We start from the raw sequence: 16,655 nt of genomic DNA, 5'->3' as shown, positions 1-16,655 counted from the left end.
TCAATGTAGACCAGCATAAAGTACAACAAAAGATCTATGATAGAGTTGACTTATGTAATCATGCCATATAGTGGGCTATTCATTACAAATCAGTAAGGACAGACGTGGTAACGACAACTTGTCAAATATAATTTTATTTGTCGTTCGGCTGTGGAAGTTATTTTGTGTTTTTGAATTTCTGATTATGTTTAATTAATGTATTACATCTTTCAAATCTGCTATTAAATATTTATTCAACTGTAATTGAGTAAAAGTAAAGATACCTTAATAACAGAAAATGACTCAAGTAAAAGTGAAAGTCAGTGAAAGTCAGCCAGTAAAATACTACTTGAGTAAAAGTCGAAAAGAATTTAGTGCCAAATATACTTAAGTATCAAAGGTAAAACCAAAATAATTTCAAATTCCTTATATTAAGCAAAGCAGATGGCATAACATTTTGGAGTAAAATGTACATTATTATCTTTAGGAATGTCGTGAAGTAAAAGTAAAAGTAATCAAAAAATATACAGTAAATAGTAAAGTAGAGATACCCCAAAAATGACTTAAGTAGTACTTTAAAGGATTTATCCTTAAGTACTTTACACCACCATGTAGAAGGACAGAGAAGCTTGGTTCTGGCGACTTTTCAAAAATCACATTCTACTGCAAAATGAATGAAGATACAAGGATGCTAAACGCCATCTAAAACACAAGTTCCTCCTCCAGAAATGAGCCCAATAACATCAGGGTAATAATGATGTTTAAATGATTTGAACATGTTCAGCTTTGTCTCCTAAACTATGTTCTTTTCTCAAACTCAGAACCATAAACCATTCCTCATATCAACAGGCATATATCAAATCCATCCTATCTTGATAAGATCACAGAGACACACTGACTGGCACACAGACATTGTGGAGCCAAGAGATACACGCTTGACCTCTCCCCTCTCTCCGGACCAAGTCACTTAGTCCTGACAGAGAACAGATAACTGCAACCCCGCCACAGTATTATACAAACACATTCTGATGAGAAGTAACTTACAAACATATGATGAATATAAAACATCTAACCTATGTTACCAACTAATTGTGATTATTCCCCAACATGGTCTATTACCAGATGTACTCTTAGCAATAAGCATTATCACCTGTAGCCCAACTGATGGAGCATAGTGACTATAAATACATAGGCTGAAGCATGGGGTTTGTATCTGTATCTTCCCCATTGAACACAACATCCTTATTGTTATTATTATTGTTGTTGTTTTTGTTTCTATTACAAAGTATATAATCGCCCTTTTAAGATGTCATTGCTCCTTTAAGAGCTCTGTTGAAAATCTGCCTAAATCACACTTGAAACTTCGGTTGTAACTGCATTTGTAAAACGATGCCACAACGCAATTGAAGGAAACGTGTTCGCAATGGAAAGCTTGGATCCCCCTCTTTTTCTTAACTAAGGCCAACACTGCTTTCAAAAGGGTTTCCCCCGTGATTACATGAAGAATTGTTTTGGGTTGACTGCTTGCATACTGTCCTACAAAGGCAAAGAGCAGTAAAAAGTAACAGTCAAACTGAAGATAAAAATGGCTTTAAGGTTGTACTGCTGTCCAGCCAAACATGTTGTAGGTGATAATGCACTGATGTATTACCTTATTATCAAGTCCTATTTTATATATTTCAACCATGACCACTGATCTGACCTATGACCCCTAAAATGCTGATACTGCACTCTGCCTTTGTATGAATTTAAACAGCTGTATGGGTAATACAAAAGCAAAGAAATGTAAATGTGTTGATCCAACATTTTGTTGTTTTTCTGTTTGATTGAAACAGTTTGAGAGTTCTAACTACATTCCAACTGTATTTAATGGTGTTTTGTAGTTGTGCTGTCATGTTTTGAATGTTGTATTGTAGTATCCCCCAACTGTATTTAATGGTGTTTTGTAGTTGTGCTGTCATGTTTTGAATGTTGTATTGTAGTATCCCTCAAGCTTTTTTTAGCCCACAACTAAACACGTTTTAATCACAGAAAATGTTTATACTTTTATATAATATCTGGCATTGTATTAATATCACCGCTGTCATTTTCTTTATGTTAGCTAGCTTTTAAATATTTTATTTTGAATTTATTTAATCTTTCTTACCATTATCTGCGTATTTGTATTTAAATGTGAGTTCAACCATAATTTTCCTGTGGGAATGTCATGTTTATTCAACTTTAGTTTTAGAAGTGGGGGGGCATCATTTTTTCATTATTATTATTATTGAAAAAAATATATGGATAACCACTCAAAACAGCCTACCCGACCGACCACTCGGAGGTATCCACATGGTCCTAAAGCACACTGTTGCCTTGTTTTGTATCACATTCCAATGATAAAACTGGGGGGGGGGACAAAAATGTAATTTCAGAATGTGGAGGGGACATGTGGAGGGGATAACTATCACTGGCTGTCTCATGGTGTGTGTGAGGGTGAGTGTCATGGTGGTATGGCCTGAACTCAGAGTCTGATAGAATACCAAGGGAAACCACAGTAACTACAGTAAAACATGGTGGTATGGCCTGAACTCAGAGTCTGATAGAATACCAAGGGAAACCACCGTTACTGCAGTAAAACATGGTGGAACAAAGCCAGCTGGCAGTAACTTCACTTACTGCTGTTTGCCTTGGTTTTAACTTACATGTTGTAGTTACAGCAAATTTGAAACTCCATGTTCTCTGAAACAGAAGCTAATAGAACCAGGACACTTTGTCACAAGATGTAACAGAAGCTAATAGAACCAGGACACTTTGTCACAAGATATAACAGAAGCTAATAGAACCAGGACACTTTGTCACAAGATATAACAGAAGCTAATAGAACCAATGACACTTTGTCACAAGATATAACAGAAGCTAATAGAACCAGGACACTTTGTCACAAGATATAACAGAAGCTAATAGAACCAGGACACTTTGTCACAAGATATAACAGAAGCTAATAGAACCAGGACACTTTGTCACAAGATATAACAGAAGCTAATAGAACCAGGACACTTTGTCACAAGATATAACAGAAGCTACGAAGCCTGATTTCAGTTTGAACTCATCTTTGACCAAATGTGTAGCAGCAGTTTGCAATCGTATGGCAGAATAGCTGTGCACATAATCCTTATACCTCTTCATGGACTACAGTTGAACATTGTCTTGTTTTAGGGTGTGAACTGGTATGGTCTGATATGAATTACAGCAGATATTTTAACAATGCTGGTTATAAATATTGTTGACATTCATCCAAGGAGACCTTGACTTGCATTACACTCGCTGCAGAAAAACATTTTCATGAAATGACGTGACTTCTAGCTAGAGAAAATGATTCCTATAAACGTGCCCTGATACAAGCAAGAAACAAGTTATCGATGAAACAGATTGTGACATATCTGTTTGATAGTTCACACATTCTTCAGTCAGGGTTATCTTGTCATCTTTCTGACTAACCACAGTGGAACATTCTAGTCTTTAAGGACATTAACTGGCAGAACAGGTTTCAGCAACGTCTGGTGTCCTTGTTTTCAGGGAAGGTGTGACCATGGTCTTTGTACTGCCGTACCAAGGCAAAGAGCAGTTCCATGCATATCAACCATGACCACTGATCTGACCTATGACCCCTAAAATACCGATACTGCACTCGGCCCTTGTATGACCTTAAACAGCTGTATGGGTAATGCAAAAGCAAAGTAGAGTATCTAGAAATGTAACTGTGTTGATTAAAACATTTAGTTGTTTTTCTGTTTGATTTGAACAGTTTGAGTTCTAACTACATTCCAACTGTATTTAATGGTGTTTTGTATGTAGTTGTGTTTTCATGTTTTGACTGATGTATTGTAGTAACCCTCAAGCTGTTTTTAGCCATAATGTTATTTAATCACGGAGAATGTTCACACTTAATAAATATTTGATTTTGTATTACTATCAATGCTGTCATCTTCTTTATGTTAGCTATTATTTCTATATTTTGTTTATCTTTCTTACCATTATCTGGGTATTTGCTCTCTCTCTCTCTCACACACACACACACACACACACACACACACACACACACACACACACACACACACACACACACACTACACATTATTCTGCAATAATATGCTCAGTCCAAAACTTTGCACAGCCCACAGACATGTCTACGAACTTTAGGTCGAGGGAACCCTCATCATGTGACGTTGGCACCTGTTTGTCTTTTGCAGAGAAGTCTCCCCTCTTGATCAGCATAGAACGGGGTCCCTAACAAACTGCATCACCTCTGTGGGGAGACGAAACTCATCAAGTCTTGTTTCAAAGGTATCTTTCAGTTGAACTAAAAACTCTGACATCACGGGAGTCATCTGTACTGATGAGGACTGGATATAGTTACTCACAGTAGGGAAATTGATGATTTTGTTCCGGGCTCAAATCAGAGGAGAAAATAAATGTATTTTGAAAAGCAATAAAAAAATTTAAAGCCAGTAACTGTTTAACCCCTCCCTTGTAGGCCCAAATTAAGTCCATTCAAGGGATTTTAAAATGTCACTCAAACAAACCTCAGCTACAAAGTCCTCATCAACAATTTACACTTGTATGTGTTGGGTTTGTTGTGGCGGCAATCGAAGAGTAAAGCAAATACCGAGTCCTCCCTAAACTCACTCTTGAGTGCACTAGGCCTACCCTTACTTAGCTACCTAACATCATTTTGTAAAAGTAGATCATGATACTCAGCAGGCCACGAAACAAGCCATGTTGAAGGATAAATGTTGATCGGATAAAGTTTATGATAGCCATAATGGAGTCCATTGTTTAACTCACTGCTGAGTTTAGCCAAAGCACTCAGGCAGTGTAACAGTCTTATCTGCGGCGACAGAGCCAATAGGCAGACAGACTCTGTAACCCTGTTACCAGTTACAGTCAATCAGAGCTGCCATGTTACTGCTATTGATTGACGGCACTTAAAGGGAATGGAAACACTTTAGGAAGGAAATAGAGTAAAGAGATGTATTCAATCCACGAATACTAAACATGTGCATTTAACATAAAAACATCTCTATGTTTAGTATTTTGATCGCCGACCAGGTTTATTTGAACTATGGTCACTCCATTTTAAATTGCCATAGTAATGACTGACGCCAGTGTGTCACGGGCAACAAGGAGTAGTAAATCAAACATGAACTGTATAGCGCCAGGCTGTATAAATTTGGCTCCAAAAAAAATCCCTCGGTAAACTACCATCGGCTGCCCAAGAACCTACAACTTTTGTAGAAGTGGCTCCATGTCTTGAAGAGGAAGGACGTGTCGGCCCGAGCTGGCAGGATGTGCAGACAGCATTTCACGGACTTCTCGATGAAGGGCACTTTTGATGCGGCAACTGGGAGTTTCCGAATGGAAAGAAGTCACAGGTCTACGTTGAAGCCCTCTGCTTGCATGTTTCGTTAGCTACAACTCATTTAGCTAGACTGAAGTTGACATAGCTAATGTTTGCCGAAAAATAAATGTTTTTTTTTTGTTGTTGACAAATCATACAACAGGTAGCTTGTTTATGCCAACTCAACAAAGCTAATAATCTGTTCCTTTATTGTCAAACAATTGTACAGACTAACAGACTTCTAGTCTTTCATGTTATTTCTTTATTGTGATCCCCATCATCTGTTACAAAGCAGCAGCTACTCTTCCTGGAGTCCAACAACTATAAAGTTTCTCCGGGTATATTAGACATCTCTTTACAGGACAATGGAACAGGGGTGGTAGCAGAGGATGGACTTTTTGGTTTGCCTCGGAGGAAGTCGTCTGGATCAAGTTATGAGTCACCAAGACATGGGGAAAAGCACTTTGCAAACCAAGCTGATGTGGATCGATTCGTTTTGAAGCCCATATCACCTACAGAGGTAAAGTGATAACATTATGCCTGAATGTAATATTCACTGCATTTTAAGGATACCTTACATTGTTACCTTATGCACAACGAGAAGGGAATGGGAATGAAATCTAGAATCATCTGTTTGACTCAGTGGGCTGATGGTTGGTATGTTGGTATTGTGTATGTTGAATGTAATATTATTGGTGGTCTCAGTGGGCTGATGGTTGGTATGTTGGTATTGTGTATGTTGAATGTAATATTATTGGTGGTCTCAGTGGGCTGATGGTTGGTATGTTGGTATTGTGTATGTTGAATGTAATATTATTGGTTGTGTCATGCAACAGGTGATTAGGATTGTTAGATGAGCCCACTAAGTTCCTGATGAAGTCAACTGGTGAGCCTCTGTAGCAGCTAGTTCCATGGACACACTGATTTCAACGTCCTTCACCAAGGTCAGATGACTTTCAGTCAACAGTCTCTTGTGTGTCTTCACTCCGTAGCCCACATACTAGTCTGTCTCTGATGATGTCATTTAGAACAGCATTCAACTCAGTGTTCTGATAGTTTCTTTAATGCAACAGCAAACATTGGTACTGATTCTCCCTCTTCCTGTTGTCTCCTGTGGAACCTGAACCTTTCAGCATCAACTAGTGGGTCCTGTGAAACATGTCCTTTAAGTATCTCCACAATATCCCCATACGTCTTATTACCTGATCTGTCTGGCTGTAGCAGGCTGTCTAGTAAATGACACGTCTTCGGCCCCATTACACTAAAACATGTAGGCACAATGTTGTCCTGATCAATGTCATTTACAAGAACAAAATATTTAAACTGTTCTGTATATGAGCTCCACTGCTCAAAACTTTCATCAAACTGTCCAATAACATTCCTTCCTTTGTAAATTACGTTGTTTTCGCCTTCTGACATCCATCTCGAGTCCTTTTCTGCCGTCCATGACGATGTTAACTCTCTCACTTAGCCAGCTCCACTATGCCCTTGCCTCTGCTAGTAGTACACTGAGCTAACATTATCCTGGACTGAACCACAGAAAATAACAGCTTAAACAGTAGTAGAAACAGACATCTTCCAGACAGAATAGTTCCTGTCGATTCAGACTTACTCATCACCAATCTGTTGTTATGTCTCGTGGGTTTCATTACCACGTCTGTATAACAATTTAATAATGATGAGACAGGAGACAGGAATCAGTTCAACCATTTATCTGGAACGTGATCATCTCAACACATACAAACACCCATGATGCTCTGCAGCACAACCCCCATATACAACAAATACATACATAAATAAGTAAATGGACACTAAACAAAACTCATAGAGGAATTTAAATGTTCAGTTCTACAAGTTATGGCCATGGGATAGAGTCAGAAAGGTCAGTATGTTTGATAGCTGGTTACAGAGGTGACATAACAAGCATAAGGTCCATTATAACACAGTGAAGTAGAGGTGGGAGCTAAAAGCAGACATGGACAGTGAAACGGTGTGAGGAGGTCAGGGGTCAAACACTAGATCAGGACAGGTAGAAATGGCAGGGCTGGAGACAGAGACACATTCTGATTATGGCTCAGACCTGTCCTGAGACACCCAAACAGAAGTTGACATAGCAAAGTCCTGTCCTGAGACACCCCAAACAGAAGTTGCCATAGCAAAGTCCTGTCCTGAGACACCCAAACAGAAGTTGCCATAGCAAAGTCCCGTCCTGAGACACCCAAACAGAAGTTGCCATAGCAAAGTCCTGTCCTGAGACACCCAAACAGAAGTTGCCATAGCAAAGTCCTGTCCTGAGACACCCAAACAGAAGTTGCCATAGCAAAGTCCTGTCCTGAGACACCCAAACAGAAGTTGCCATAGCAAAGTCCTGTCCAGTAGGTTATATGGAATTTCCTTTCATCAAAATCTAGAACATTGACATGAGGCATCTGTCAATAAAAAGTTACTTTAGATCTTTAGTGAAAGGATGGAATGACTTAGTGTTACTACCATTTAGTGAAAGGATGGAATGACTTAGTGTTACTACCATTTAGTGAAAGGATGGAATGACTTCATGTTACTAACATCATAAACATAAAACATTTTAAACTGCTCATTTGTATTATACTGATCTAAAATCTAAACGCAACAGGCAACACTTTGAAATATTTTACTGAGTTACATTCAATTGAAAATAAATTCATTAGGCCTTAATCTACGAATTTAACATGACTGGGAATACAGACATGCATCTATTGGTCACAGATACCTTAGTATAAAAGTAGGATTGTGGATCAGAAAACCAGTCAGTATCTGGTGTGATCATCATTTGCCTCATGCATTGCGACACATCTCCTTTACATTGAGTTGATCAGGCTGTAGATTGTGGCCTGTGGAATGCTGTCCCACTCCTCTTCAATGGCTGTGCAAAGTTGCTGGATATTGTCATGACCTGGAACACGCTGTCGTACACGTCTGTCCAGAGCATCCCAAACATGCTCAACGGCTGACATATCTGGTGAGTTCTCAGGCCATGGAAAATATATAGATTTTTTTCAGCTTCCAGGAATTGTGTATAGATCCTTGCATGAGGTGATGGAGGCGGAGGAATGATACGACAATGGGTTCTCATCTTGGTATCTCTGTGCATATACATTGCAATTGATAAAATGCACTTGTGCTGATTGTCCGTAGTTTATGATTACCCACAACCTCACTGCCACCATGGGGCACTCTGTTCACAACGTTTACATCAGCAAACCGCTCACCCACATGACACCAGCTTCTCGATATGCCACAGTGGTCAGGTGGATGGATTATCTTGGTGAATGAGAAATGCCCACTAACAGGGATGTAAACCATGTCAGCTTTTAGTGTGTATGGAACATTTCAGGGATCTTTTATTTCAGCGGAATGAAACATGGGACCAACACTTTACATGTTGCCTTTATATTTTTGTTCAGTGTATTTACAGGAATAGAATGGCCCAAACTGGTGTATGTGTGTATTCAGTGTATGTGTGTGTGCACAAGGTGTGTGTGTGTCATGTGTGGGTGTCCAGTGTCTGTTTGTGTGTGTCCAGTGTGTGTGTGTCCAGTGTGTGTCCGTCCAGTGTGTGTGTCGGGTGTGTGTCCAGTTTGTGTCCAGTGTGTGTCCAGTGTGTTTGCATGTGTGTGTGTCCAGTTTGTGTGTGTGTGTGTGTCCTGTGTGTGGGTGTCCTGTGTGTGTGTGTGTGCTTCCTGTGTGCGTGTGTGTGTCCTGTGTGTGTGTGTCCAATGTGCGTGTGTGTCCAGTGTGTTTGCGTGTGTGTTCAGTTTGTGTGTGTGTCCAGTGTGTCCAGGTGTATCCAGTGTGTGTCCAGTTTGTGTGTGTGTCCAGTATGTGTGTCTATGTGTGTGTGTGTTTCCAGTGTGTGTGAGACAGAGTTATATATTAATACATTTATATTCTTATTTCATATTTTATTAAAATAGCGTGTTGTGTTTGATTAGGGACACTGAAGAGTCATCATAAACCCAAAACCCTGGATAGAGGGGCTCAGTGAATGTGGTGTAGAATGTGTTCAGGTGGGTCAGTGTGTCAGAGGAGACTTTGTAGAAGGACAGAGTGCCGGCTGACCAGTCCAGATACACTCCTACTCTGTGGGAGCTGGAGGAAGGGACGTCTATGAGAGTGGTATTATAATTGTGCCTGGCAGTGTAACTGTTGTCAGAGCAGAACAGACTCCAAGACTTGTCATTCCATCCGAGCCCACAGTCCTTACCCTCTCCTCTCCTCTTGATTCCTTTATATGTCACTCCTATAACAGGCCATCCCCCACTCCACTCTACCTCCCAGTAACAGCGCCCAGTCAGACCCTCTCTACACAGCACCTGTCTGCAGACCTCAAATCTCTCTGGGTGATCAGGATACGGCTGCTTCTTCTTCCCACATGTCACCTTTCTGTTCTCCTCAGACAGAGAGAGGAGTCTGTGTGCTGTGTTTGGGTCCAGTGTGAGATCACAGGCATCTGATGGATGAAACCAGTCACAATATTAGAAATCATCATCATTCACATTAGAATGTTAACTCACCTTTCACTAATTAATTTAATGTAGATGTTTCTAGGTATCAAAAGGAGAAGTTAAGGTAACTTGAGACTTTTGATTGATCAACTGTTATACTGTATGGTAATATAAAACACACTTATTCCCATTAATTACACACACACACACACCAGGATGCATGCATGAACACTCACACATCTCTAATGTAACACGAACACGCCACAGACACACACAGACACACATTGTCCAAGCAACTCCTAAACGTTGGTGTCCCTGATTTCTGCTTCTGTAGAACTACAGCTGATATTTAATATGTCCAAGTAATTAATGATGGAGGTCTTTGACTGAACTTGAATTAAGACTTATTCTTAGTCATATTCTTCACAGAAGTCAACACTCACATTTTCTAAGGCCAGGTTTCATTGTGTACTCTCCACCATGTTCCACACTGTAGCGGTAAGCAGAAGAACAGACAGTCATTGAGGGATACATGTGAACTCCCTCTCTCTCGCTCACACACACACACACACACACACACACACACACACACACACACACACACACACACACACACACACACACACACACACACTTTGTCCAAGGGTTGGTAAGAATGTTTGTCTTAACCTGATAACTCAAACATGTCTGACATGAACATTGACATAACCCCTATACATACTTGAGTTTCTCCAGTCTGCAGTGTGGATCCTCCAGTCCAGCAGAGAGCAGTCTGACTCCTGAGTCTCCTGGGTGATTGTAGCTCAGATCCAGCTCTCTCAGGTGTGAGGGGTTTGACCTCAGAGCTGAGACCAGAGAACAACAGCCTTCCTCTGTGACTAGACAGCCTGACAGCCTGCAAAGATGAAAACCACACTGCTATTCTTTAGTGGTGAAAATAGTGGCAGTATATTTTTTTCAACATATTCAGATATATCAATGTCCAGCAACTGTTCATATCTATTCATAAATTAATGAGTGTATCATTATTAGAAATTACAAATTATCAAAGTATTGCTTGTAGAGAGAAAAATATAAAGTCCAAATATTTGACTAAACTGACCAGATCAGTTTAAAAAGCAGTATAAATCAAAAGACAGACAGTGAGGTGTCAGATTTAGATTGTACTGAGTATACAGTTCACACCATATCTAGTTTGCCAGTGAGGTGTCAGATTTAGATTGTACTGAGTATACCGTCCACACCATATCTAGTTTGACAGTGAGGTGTCAGATTTAGATTGTACTGAGTATACAGTTCACACCATATCTAGTTTGCCAGTGAGGTGTCAGATTTAGATTGTACTGAGTATACCGTCCACACCATATCTAGTTTGACAGTGAGGTGTCATTTACATTTACATTTAAGTCATTTAGCAGACGCTCTGAGTATACAGTCCACATCATATCTAGTTTAACAGAGAGGTGTCAGATTTAGATTGTACTGAGTATACAGTTCACACCATATCTAGTTTGACAGTGAAGCAAAAAAATATAATGTGGCTCTATACTCCAGCATTTTGGAATTGAGGTCAAATGTTTCATCTAAGGTGACAGTATATAATGTCACCTTTAATTTGAGTGTGTTTTCATACATATAAAATCACTTGATGTATGTAATTCCCCTATTTGAAGAAGTTGTGTTTTCTGACCAATTCACTTCATGTATTAATGTTGTAAAACGTTTAGTATTTAAACTCATTGGTTAATTTTGCATTTTGGTTGTGTTTGGGGTTGTGTTTTGGGGTTGTGTTTTGGGGTTGTGTTTTGGGGTTGTGTTTTGGGTTGTGTTTTGGGTTGTGTTTGGGGTTGTGCTTTGCCCAATAGTAACTAAATGGTGGATGGTGACTGGATTAATCTTCTGTCTAAGTGAGTAGATAACATGTTTCTAAACACTACTAAATGAATCATGATTATTAAGAAAAATCATGAATCAGTCATGAGAAATGATGAATAAGAAAGTTACAGAGGCTACAACAAATAATGCTAACCTCTCACCATAACAATTTGGGGTGGCAGGTTAGCCTAGTGGTTAGAGCGTTGGACTACTAACCAAAAGGTTTTGAGTTCAAATCCCCGAGCTGACAAGGTACAAATCTGTCGTTCTGCCCCTGAACAGGCAGTTAACCCACTGTTCCTAGGCCATCATTAAGAATTTGTTCTTAACTGACTTGCCTAGTTAAATAAATAAATTACCAATAACAGAGGGGGTATGATATTTGTGCCTCAGTAACTTTCTCATTCATCATCATTCACAATTCATTCATAATCATGGTATCATCTACTCTTACTGACAATACAGGTGAAGTGACTCCAAAATGACATTATTCACCATTTAGTTTCTATTTGAAAAACAATCCATAACACAACCAAAGCAAACCGCAAATGCATTCAAAACGTGTGTAGATTCACAAAATTGATGTGATCACTGTGGGTCCAAATTATTACATTTTTCAAATGGGAAACTAGACACGAAGTGCTTTCATTTCTAAACAGTAACACAGATTGAATGTATGAAATATCCTAAAATAAAAGGTGACATTATATAGTGTTGCCTAAAATGAACCATTTTATCTCAAATCCAAAATGCTGGGGCATTTTGCAAACATATATGCTGTGGACTATGTGTGCCAGGTAAACACACGTGGATCAGTTCTCACTTTTATTTAACTCGGCAAATCAGTTAAGAACCAACTCTTATTTACAACGACGGCCTACCAAAAGGCAAAAGGCCTCCTGCGGGGACGAGGACTGGGATTAAATTATTATTTTTGAAATTAAAAACAATATATATATATATATATATATATATGACAAACATACATCAGGAAAAGGGAGACACCACAACACTGGGGCTGAGAAATAGGCAGTTTCAAATGGGTATGTTTTTTAGCCAAAAACGAAAATACTGCCCCCTACACGCAAAAGGTTAACAAGACAAGTCAGTTATTAAGAACAAAATCTGATTTACAATGACGGCCTACTAAAAGGCAAAAGGCCTCCTGTGGGGACGGGGGCTGGGATTAAATATAGGACAAAACACACATCATGACAAGAGAGACACCGTAACACTACATAAAGAGAGACCTAAGACAACATAGCAAGGCAGCAACACATGACAACGCAGCATGGTAGCAACACAACATGACAACAACATAGTAGCAACACACCATGGCAGCAGCACAACATGGCAGCAGCACAACATAGTAGCAACACACCATGGCAGCAGCACAACATGGCAGCAGCACAACATGGCAGCAGCACAACATAGTAGCAATACACCATGGCAGCAGCACAACATGGCAGCAGCACAATATGGCAGCAGCATAACATGGCAGCAGCACAACATGGTAGCAGCACAAAACATGGTAAAAACATTATTGGTCTAGATTTAACTTTAGCCTGCAGCTTTGATATGTGCTGAGAGGACAGTTTACTGTCTGGCCATACTCCCAAGTACTTGTATGAGGTGACTACCTCCAGCTCTAAATCCTCAGAGGTAGTAATCACACCTGTGGGGGGAGGGGCATTCTTCTTACCAAACCACATGAGGTGTTCAGGAGGTGTTCAGAACAACGTTATGGACAGAGAAAGCTTGTTAAACACTAAGAAAGCATTGTTGTAGAGCGTTCAACACACAATCTGGTGAGGGACCAGCTGAGTATAAGACTGTATATAGAGCATATACATGGATGAGAGAGCTTCCTACTGCCTGAGTTATGTTGTTGATGTAAATTGAGAAGAGCGTGGGGTCTAGGATCAAGCCTCTTTCTGACTTTATACACTGCACTCTGAGAGATGTAGTTAGCAAACCAGGCCAAAGACCCCTCAGAGATACTCCTTAGCCGGCCCTCAAGAATGGAATGGTCCACCTTATCAAAAGCTTTGGCCAAGACAATAAAAATAGCATCACAACATTGCTATTAATCAAGGGCAATGGTGACATCATTGAGGACCTTTAAGGAAGGTTGTAGTAACAAATCCATAACCTGAGTAGATTGCATTCCAGAGAGAATACTATAGACATCAAGAAAGCCAGTAAGTTGATTATTGACAAGTTTTTCCAACAGTTTTGATTAACAGGGCAAAATAGAAATAGGCCTATAACAGTTAGGATCAGCTTGATCTGCCCCTCTTGTTGACCAAATACAGTAACACTGACCTCAGAGTCTCCAGTTTACAGTGGGGATTCCCCAGTCCAGCAGAGAGCAGCTCCACTCCTGAATCCTTCAGGTCATTGTTACTCAGATCCAGCTCTCTCAGGTGTGAGGAGTTTGACCTCAGAGCTGAGACCAGAGAAGCACAGCCTTCCTCTGTGACTAGACAGCCTGACAGCCTGTAAAGAGTAAAATCATTATAAAAACACACTGCTATTCTTTGGTGGTGAATATAGTGCCAGCATATTCTTTCAACACATTCAGATATCAGTGTCCTGAAACCTGCCATATCTATTCAGAAATGAATGTATCATTATTAGAAATGATCATAATATTGCTTGAAGAGAGAAAAAATGTGTAGTTCACTGTCAAAGGAATTTAACAATTCCTTTATATATTCATTAACCAATTCAATTTAAATCACTCTGTCTGTTTCTAAGAATTTGTAAGATCGTCATTTGCATAAAATAGACAGAGACCAGTCTATCAAAATTAGCCAATAGTATTTATTCTCGAGAGCGCTGCTCATAGAACCATGTACAACAGCTTATCACATATGACGTCATAGGTTATAAAATGTCTCTCCTCCTCTCGACCAGGACAAAGCAGGTTCAAAAGTTAATTCCAACTTACTAGCGCAAATACCTGACACACTATATCTGGATTAACTCCTGAAGTCTCACCATAGTTTATTACCACTTAGCAGACAGTTCCAGATAAGGAAAACCTGGAGGGGCTCTCGCTGTCTTATTTGATCGCCACAGAGTTATAGCTGAGTTGGTTCAAACATAGGTTAATGACCCTCTTTGCTTACTTTAGACACACACACATACATTGCTTCTTCCACAATGGTTATCATTTCCAATTACCCCTTATCCATGCTACATAACCTATTTCTTAGGAACTAACATTATTAATCAGATATTGTAAAACAGGGTAGAGTTTAATTAGTTATAGTTCTATTTAAATGTAAATATTGTTTAGTCATTATTCATAAAATTCCTAACATTCACATATTTGAGTAGACTGACCAGACCAGTTTAAAAAGCAGTATCGGTTAAAAGACAGACAGTGAGGTATCAGATTTAGATTGGTGTGGACTGTATACTCAGTACATATCTATTTTGACAGAGTGAAGATAACATTTTAAATGTGGATCTGTACTCAACATTTTGGATTTGAGGTCTAATGTTTAATCTAAGGTGACAGTATATAATGTCACCTTTCATTTGAGGGTATTTTCATACATACCTGTTTCACCATTTAGAAATGAAAGACCTTATGTATCTAGTCCCCCTATTTGAATAAGTCATAAGTATTCTGACCAATTCACTTAGTGTATTCAAGTAGTCAAAATAATTGTATTTGGTCCCATATTCTTTGAACGCAATGACTACATCAAGCCTGTGACTTGAGAAAGATCATGAATTAATCATAAATAATAATGAGTGAGAGTTACAGAGGCTACAACAAAACATACTAACCTCTCACCATTAACCTCAAATTAAAGGTGACATTCTGTACTGTTGTCAAATAAGAAACATTTGATCTCAAATCCAAAATGCTGGAGCATAGCACCAAATTTAAAACTGTAAACTTCACTGTCCACACACATATGATGTGGACTATGTGTGTCTGTATGATGCGGACTATATGATGTGGACTATGTGTGTCTGTATGATGTGGACTATGTGTGTCTGTGTGATGTGGACTATGTGCCTGGTAAACACATGTGATGTGGACTATGTGTCTGGTAAACACATGTGATGTGGACTATGTGTCTGGTAAACATATGTGATGTGGACTATGTGTCTGGTAAACATATATGATGTGGACTATGTGTGTCTGTATGATGTGGACTATGTGTGTCTGTGTGATGTGGACTATGTGTGTCTCTATGATGTGGACTATGTGTGTCTCTATGATGTGGACTATGTGTGTCTGTATGATGTGGACTATGTGTCTGGTAAACATATATGATGTGGACTATGTGTGTCTCTATGATGTGGACTATGTGTGTCTGTATGATGTGGACTATGTGTGTCTGTATGATGTGGACTATGTGTGTCTGTGTGATGTGGACTATGTGTCTGGTAAACACATGTGATGTGGACTATGTGTGTCTGTATGATGTGGACTATGTGCCTGGTAAACACATGTGATGTGGACTATGTGTGTCTGTATGATGTGGACTATGTGCCTGGTAAACACATGTGATGTGGACTATGTGTGTCTGTATGATGTGGACTATGTGTCTGGTAAACACATATGATGTGGACTATGTGTCTGGTAAACACATGTGGATCTGGTGAACAGTTATCACTTGTTGACCAACTACAGGAATACTGACCTCAGAGTCTCCAGTTTACAGTGGGGATTCCCCAGTCCAGCAGAGAGCAGCTTCACTCCTGAATCCTTCAGGTCATTGTTACTCAGATCCAGCTCTCTCAGGTGTGATGGATTTGCCTTCAGAGCTGAGACCAGAGAAGCACAGCCTTCCTCTGTGACTTGACAGCCTGACAGCCTGCAAATAGTAAAATCATATTTAAACCACACTGATTTTATTTGGTAGTGAAAATAGTGGCAGTATATATTTTTAAACATATTCAGATACATC

At 39.5% G+C, this 16,655-nt stretch overlaps 1 protein-coding gene across 1 annotated transcript; it reads right to left on the bottom strand.

Annotated features, from left to right (window-relative positions):
• Window positions 1–7,056: 7,056 nt before the first annotated feature.
• LOC135538542 (NACHT, LRR and PYD domains-containing protein 14-like) lies at window positions 7,057–16,654 on the bottom strand. The gene is made up of 6 exons (XM_064964431.1): window positions 16,641–16,654; window positions 16,389–16,562; window positions 14,044–14,217; window positions 10,565–10,738; window positions 10,287–10,333; window positions 7,057–9,848 (listed from the first exon to the last, which is right to left on the bottom strand). Exons 1-6 carry the CDS (start codon window positions 16,652–16,654, stop codon window positions 9,304–9,306), a joined length of 1,128 nt encoding a protein of 375 aa, XP_064820503.1. The 3' UTR covers window positions 7,057–9,303.
• Between the last annotated feature and the right edge of the window lies 1 nt (window position 16,655).

The sequence above is a fragment of the Oncorhynchus masou genome, unplaced genomic scaffold (genome assembly GCF_036934945.1).
Source record: "Oncorhynchus masou masou isolate Uvic2021 unplaced genomic scaffold, UVic_Omas_1.1 unplaced_scaffold_980, whole genome shotgun sequence".
Classification (NCBI taxonomy): Eukaryota; Metazoa; Chordata; class Actinopteri; order Salmoniformes; family Salmonidae; genus Oncorhynchus; species Oncorhynchus masou.
The sequence above is the reverse complement of the archived record's forward strand: the minus strand, read 5'-3'. Positions and strand labels throughout refer to the sequence as shown.